Below are 7742 nucleotides of genomic sequence, written 5' to 3'. Positions count from 1 at the left end.
CCATAGACCCCGCTCCGATGGTGCCGGCGCGACCGGCCGCTGACCCAACCATTGGCAACACGATAAAGATCGACTCGCTCATCGTACCCTACGGCGGCCTTCCTGCCAGAGCGATGCGACTCCCTTCCGTCGTCGGACACAGAAGGTCGCATAAGGAAACAAGGTTCTGCGAAATGTCGCAACAGAAGGCGCCGCACCGTTCCCAGTAAAGAGGAGAGGTTGCAGGTCGAGGACGACACGGCCGTCGGCCCGCATGACGTCCCCGCATCAGCTACTTCCGCGAAGCCGTTACGAGCGTGGAGACATCCAACGGTGTGCCTACACCCGTAGCTACACTGGACGTAGCGCAGTCGAATCTACACCAGGAACCACTACATCACCTTCTAAAGACCTTATGGACGATACACCGGTGCCCACCTCCACGGCGTAGCAGTCGAGAGCAATACCCTGCGCCGTCGGGGGTGATCCGCTAATTACACTCTCCCCAGAATCCCCTGGATATAGGAGGTATGCATAAAACTTCAGTATCGATTTTCACGAAAATTAGCGACCGTCGCATTAATACACCTTAGTGTATCAGGTTCTGTCCCGCACTACTTTAGTACAAGTGTTTAGCTAAAATGAACAAGCATATGACTGCCGTAATGGATGGTGTAGCAGAGCTTAGTGGATGATTTGAAAATTAGCATTGGGCACGATACTAGCCGTCAGCATGGAAAATGAATACGGCAACTAGTCATGGTACTAAGATCGCATCTGTCGCGGCAAGGAAGCACGAGAACTTTTTTTTTTTTTTTTGCTCAAGGAAATTTATTGCAGTTTCTTTGTGAACGTGCGTAATATAAACTAAAAAGCCAAATAAGCTGGTACACCTGCCTAATATCATATAGTGTCCAAGCAACCAAGCATAAGTGCCGCAACACGGCATGGCATGGACTCGACTACTGTCTGAAGTAGTGCTGGAGGGAACTGGTGCCATGAATCGTGCGCGGCTGTCCATAAATTCGTAAGAGTACGAAGGGATGGAGATCTCTTCCGAACAGCACGTTGCAAAGCATCCCAGATATGTTTGGTTCAAATGGCTCTGAGCACTATGGGACTTAACATCTATGGTCATCAGTTCCCTAGAACTTAAAACTACTTAAACCTAACTAACCTAAGGACATCACGCACATCCAAGCCCGAGGCAGGATTCGAACCTTCGACCGTAGCAGTCGCGTGGCTCCGGACTGAGCGCCTAGAACCGCTAGCCCACAGCGGAAGCCCCAGATGTGTTTAATAATGTTCATGTCTGAGGAGTTCGGTGGCCATCGGAAGTGTTTAAACTCACAATAGTGTTCCTAGAGCCACTCTGTAGCAATTCTGAGCGTATGGGGTGTCGCATTGTCCTGCTGGAATTGTCCAAGTCCGTCAGCATACACAATGGACACGAACAGACGCAGGTGATCAGACAGGTTGCTTACGTATGTGTAACCTGCCAGACGCATATCTAGACGTATCAGGGGTCCCACGTCACTCCTACTGCACACGCCCCACACCATTAAAGAGCCTCCACCAGCTTGAACAGTCCCCTGCTAACATGGAAGGTCCACGGATTCATGAGGTTGTATCCATACCCGTACACGTTCATCCACTCGTTACAGTTTGAAGCGACTCTCTTGGAAGGTCCACGGATTCATGAGGTTGTATCCATACCCGTACACGTTCATCCACTCGTTACAGTTTGAAGCGACTCTCTTCCGACCAGGCAACATATTTCCAGTCGTCAACAGTCGAATGTCGCTGTTTACGGGACCAGGTGAGGCGTACAGCTTTGTAGCTTCGTTTCCGAAAGCGCACATCGATAATGTTTCGTTGAATGGTTCGAATACTGCCACTTGTTGATAGCCAAGCGCTGAAATCTGCAGCAATTTGTGGAAGAGTGGTACTTCTACCAAAGTGAACGATTCTCTTCATACGTCATTGGTCACGTTTTCGCAGGATTTTTTACGGCTGGAACCATGTCAAAGATTTGATGTTTTACCGGATCCCTGATATTCACCGTACACGCGTGAAATGGTCGTACGGGAATGTCCCCACTTCATCGCTACCTCTGAGGTGCTGTGTCCCATCGCTCGTGCGCCGACTATAGCCCACGTTCAGACGAAATTAAATCTTGGTAACCTGCCTTTGCAGCAGCAGTAACCGATCTGACAACTGCACCATACACTTGTTCCACATCGGCGATGACGACATCTGCGGCGTTTTCTATCTGTTTACATATCTCTGTAATTGAACACGCATGCTTGTACCAGTTTCTTTGGAGCTTCAGTGTGTAACACAGTAAATAAGAACTTGTCAGCAAAGCGGAGAAGAGTGTACACATAAAGTGGCTTTCGGCGTATAGGTTTAGTGTGGTGTGTGTTGGAGACTGACCGAACTTGTCCGGGATGAGGTCGGGGTCGACGTCGTCGGCCTGGCCCGGCGCCTTGTCGGGGCCCGCGGCCGCGCCGCCGCCCCCGGAGCGCGCGTGCGCCCCCAGCGCCCCCGCCGACGCCGACGCCGCCCCCGCCAGCGCCGGCTTGTCGCTGGAGACGCGCCTGGCCAGCCCGCGCCGCACCACCAGCAGCAGCACCGCCGCCAGCAGCACCAGCACCGCCCCCGACAGCCCCAGCAGCGGCGCCAGCGACAGCGCGTCTGCGGCCGCTGCCACCACACGGGCCGAACGCTCACTCTACCTCGCTGCTTTCCAGGACGCATTTAAGCTCTTTATGTAGAACAGACACTTGTCTTCATAACCTACCGTCAGCACTGTGAAATGTGGACTGTCAAATCTTGATTCACTGATTTGTCTGTAATGGAGATATACGGAGATTTTAAAGAAACGTAATGCACTTTGTTCCACATTTTAGGTTGAGAAATGGTAAGTGATCGCTGTGTTGGAGATTCCTCATGTATTAGCTACCTTAAAGAAAGCCCAGAATGGACAAAATCTTTTAGAAACACTAACCTTTCAAACTTTCGGTCTAAATACTACCACCATCACCCATAAGTATATAAACTTTATCTGCCACATCCTTACCTATTTCAAAGTAGCATTCATTCCTCTAGGGTTTTATCATCTCTCCGTATCCTCGAACGTAATGTACTCCGCCTCTTTCCGTAGCCGACTACTTTCTCCTCCTCGTAACCTGTACAAAACTCATTAAGTTCTCACGCTTCCTGAGACAGCTATAACAACACGATGAGACCAATAATCCTTGCGTTTGAGAAACCTAGCACGTTCCCCGAGCTTAAATCAACATTCCATTTCTTTATCTCCAAACTCTCAACGTTATTTCCCAAAGTAATTTCAGTCGATGCACTCGAGTACCATTTGACTTAGTTTTTAATACTTTCGTTCGTCAGATACGAGTATCCTTAGATATTCATTGCCCTAGTGCCAGCTCGTTGGAAGTTTGAACCACCACCCCGTTTCAAATGGTTCAAATGGCTCTGAGCACCACGGGACTTATCATCAGTGGTCATCACTCCCCTAGAACTTAGAACTACTTAAACCTAACGAACCTAAGGACATCACACACATCCATGCCCGATTCAGGATTCGAACCTGCGACCGTAGCGGTCGCATGGTTGCGGACTGAAGCGCCTAGAGCCATACGGTCACCGCGACCGGCCCACCACTCGGGAAATCAACAAAACAGCACTTTGTGTTAACGATGATGTCAAGTGGTGCTTTAAACCTCTAAGGTATCGTCACCAGGGCAATGAATCTCTGAGGATACTCGTGTCTCAAGAGCGAAACTAGTCAGAATTAAATAAAAAACGCGATTTATTTGTACAATGACTACAATGATCGGTGCGTCAACTGCAGGTGGCGTCTGCGTTTGCCAAATACTTTTAATCGCCTTCTTCACCAAGATCACGAACTCATGTCTGTAATATACCCTTCCTTTCAACCATATTCTACCCATCCCATCCCAAATGAAAGTATACCATCCTTGCACATCTGGTAACCCATTCGTCTCCTAACACTTGCATCGCCCCTTCCTCAACAACACCAATAGCAATCACACTTCCTTTCCCATTTTACACTCACCTCAATGCTTCAAACATCCCAGTTCTTACTCACAGCTGTCACTAACCGATATTACATCATGCCCGTACTAAAGAGATTGTACTACCATGCACAAAAGTACTCGAATGGCCTGAACTGGTTTCCCCCTGAAGTTTACGCAACCCACAGAACGTAACGTCCTCCGATTTCTTTTTAGTACAGTCGTCTGACCATCCAAATTTCTACTACACATACCAAAAAAAGTTATCATCACCACGGCTACGAGAGGTCCGGAATCTTAGACAGAAAATTGGAATAGAGGTCAACATAAACATCATTTCCGCCTTTTTAGTGTTCATGAAAACTACACGTCGCATGTTGTCTCACCATACAGCGAGACCTTCAGAGGTGGTAGTCCTGGTATCTGTACACACCGATACTTCTAATACCCAGTAGCACGTATCTTGCAGTGATGCATGCCTATTTTCGTCGTGGCATACTATCCATAAGTTCATCAAGCCACTGATGGTCCAGATTGTCCCGCTCCTCAAGGGTGATTCAGCGTAGATCCCCCAGAGTGGTTGGTGGGTCACGTCGTCCATAAACAGCATTTTTCAATCTATCCCAGCCATGTGCGACAGGGTTCATGTGTGTAGAACATGCTGGCCACTCTAGTCGAGCGATGTCGTTATCCTGCACGAAGTCAATCACAAGATGTGCACGATGGGGGCGCGAATTGTCGTCCATGAAAATGAATGCCTCGCCAATATGCTGCCGATATGGTTGCCCTATCGGTCTGAAGATGGCAATCACGTTTCGTACAGACATTATGCCGCCTTCCATGACCACCAGCGGAATACGTCGGCCCCACATAAGGCCACTCGAAAACAGCAGGGAACTTCCATCTTGCTGCATTTGCTGGACAGTGTGTCTAAGGTGTTCAAACTGACCGGGTTGCCTCCAAACACGACTCCAGTGGTTGTCTAGTTGAAGGCTTATGCGACACTTATCGGTCAAAAGAATGGGATGAAAGTCCTGAGCGGTCCATTCGGCATGTTGTTAGAACCCATCTGTACCTCGCTGCATGGTGTCGTGGTTGCAAAGAGGGACATCGGCATGGACGTCGGGAGTGAAGTGGAAAATCATGCAGACTATTGCGCACAGTATGAGTCGTAAAACGACGTCCTGTGGCTGCACGAAAACCATCATTCAACATGATGGCGTTGCTCTCGGAGTTCCTCCGAGCCATAATGCGTAGGTAGGCGCGTAAAGTGCCCTCCGCCACACACCGTTGGGTGGCTTGCGGAGTATAAATGTGGATGTAGCCGTCATCCACTGCTGTAGTAGCCCTTGGGGCGGCCTGAGCGAGACACGTTATTGACAATTCCTGTCTCTCTGTATCTCCTCCATGTCCGAACAACATCTCTTTGGTTCACTCCGAGACGCCTGGACACTTCCCTGGTTGAGAGCCCTTCCTGGCAAAAAGTAACAATGCGGACGCGATCGAACCGCGGTATTGATCGTCCAGGCACGATAGAACTACAGACAACATGAACCATGTACCTCTTTCCTGGCGGAATGACTGGAACTGTTGGACCCCCTCTGTCTAATAGGCACTGGTCATGCATGGTTGTTTCCATCTTTGGGTTTAGTGACATGTCTGAACAGTCAAAGGGTCTGTGTATGTGATACAACATCCACACTTAACGTCTTTCTTCAGGAGTCCTGGCAACCGCGATGATGCAAAACTTTTTTTGCAGTGTGTAGTTGGATTTATAAAAAAATGGCTCAAAGAAGATGGTCTGTGTCACGAACCGCATCCCAAGGGTGTGTTCAGCCCAGATGGTATCTGTTTTAACAAAAGATGGGATTTGTGGTGCCAACGTATCAAAAGTGGGCAAGGAGACTACAGATAGTTTTGCTAATGTATGCAAACGACCCTCTACAAAACGCTGATTACACAAGTAAATCTATCCAAGAGCTAGGCTGAAAAGTAATTCCTATCGAACTTCTTCAGCTCTAGTGCCATCAAACTTTTATCTTCCTCGCTCCTTACGGAGCAACTGTCAACGACGAAAATGTACTTTTAGTAGTCGAAAATGTACTTTAAGCAAGGACTGACGATATCTTGATTTGCAAAGCACTATAATTTTATAGGCGTGGACGTCAAAATTAGCTAAATCTGAATTACAGTTTAGCTGGTTACTCTCGTGACAAAAGTCCAATTTAATATAACAAAAACTATCTGTAACACGAGCCTGCCTGATAGTTCAAGCATTGGCAAGATATTTTACACTTTTGATTCGCTTGTTCACAAAAATACTGAGTCGATATAAACAAGAAACATAATTTTTAACAAGGACGCAAGGTCACAGTTCTAAAATTTTTCAAATTTGGGTCTATTGGGTAATAAACCGAAATTGCGATGAGGCTTAAGATGGTGAAGTGAAGATTTTCTTAATAATTTTCGACCAGAAAGTTTATAGTCGGGCAATAGAAGACGTAAAAAGCAGACAAAATGTTTATGCGTCTGCAACAGTGAAGAGTTTGTCGCAAATCAGCAATCAGTTCTGAATTATCAGTTGATACAACACTGCCTTTGAACTTTCACAAGGCAAGGAACACTACTTTCAGAGCAGTTCAGACACATCCTGCATGATGTCAGAAGATTAAATGAAATTAAATTTAGGATCCCCGAGTGCGTCATATTCAGCCACACGTACAGTAGTATTTAACTCCTAGTAGTCTGTTTTAACAGAATGAATTTTCCAATAGCCTAGAGGCTGCTCTAGTATGAAAAATCGGGTTTTAACTGTAAAGCAAAGGTCGCCGATTGCTAAGTACTACATAGAAACTTCACACTACACTCTGCTCGATGGATCTCTTCCAGATATTTCGATTTCCTCCCATCTCGTCAGATGCTTTTCGCTTTCACTGACAAACCAGTATCAGCGATTGTATTGTAATCACCATAAGTATATGATACTTTTCGTTATTTTTATCAGTGCAGAGTGAATGGCTGTTTGGCTTTAATAAAGACATATGTCAAAAAATACAGACAATACTGTTAGTGTTTTATGCTCTTTTTAAAATATACTTATCACTGCTGCTGCTGTCTTCGTGTTAGCACAAGCACGAATCGTATTTGCTCTGTAAACAGTCGCCGGCTGCAGTCTTTGCAAGCTTTTGAGCGCACTCGGTTTTATTGATTTGAAACCTTACGTCAGGCCAATGAAAGTATTAATTAGAAAAGGTTGTTTATGTGGTCAGATGAAAAAACTGCGATCTCATCATCATGTTTACAGGTTACACTCAGATGACGCTGGAAAATAAAAAGAAATGAATCGAGCCTGGCGAGAAAGTACATTACTTTGACGGAAAAAATAATTACGAGAACTACTGAGGTTTAGAGCCGTCAAAATAACTGCCCTGCTCCTTAACTGTGATGTTTGAGTTACAGCCGGTCAGTCTAGGCATTACTCCTGACTATGCTTCAGATCAGATTTATTGGGCTGTACTTCAGATGCTTCGGCCGCCATTATAGTGGTAGCAGCAAGCGTTGCCGCTTGTTCGACAGACGAGCTACCCCACTCCTACCCAGTTTGGCACATCGGCAGAGCGAACGTGTGCTCCCTGTCATTAATTTAATGGAGAATTAGCAACATCGTAGAATACGTTTGGCAACTACGTGGCCACCAATTTAGTC

At 46.7% G+C, this 7742-nt stretch overlaps 1 protein-coding gene across 1 annotated transcript in view; it reads right to left on the bottom strand.

The window, feature by feature from the left end:
* Nucleotides 1–2521: 2521 nt before the first annotated feature.
* The window catches only part of LOC126090393 (nephrin-like), a gene marked incomplete at its 3' end in the record, with an annotated part of 461612 nt that continues 456391 nt past the window's right edge, over nt 2522–7742 (bottom strand). Inside the window, exon 12 of the mRNA XM_049906987.1 lies at nt 2522–2685. Within this exon, the coding sequence (XP_049762944.1) occupies nt 2522–2685 (164 nt within the window). The remainder of the gene's footprint in view (nt 2686–7742) is intronic.

This window comes from Schistocerca cancellata, chromosome 1 (assembly GCF_023864275.1).
Source record: "Schistocerca cancellata isolate TAMUIC-IGC-003103 chromosome 1, iqSchCanc2.1, whole genome shotgun sequence".
Taxonomy (NCBI): domain Eukaryota; kingdom Metazoa; phylum Arthropoda; class Insecta; order Orthoptera; family Acrididae; genus Schistocerca; species Schistocerca cancellata.
Note: the sequence above shows the minus strand (reverse complement) of the source record. Positions and strands in the feature narration are given on the sequence as shown.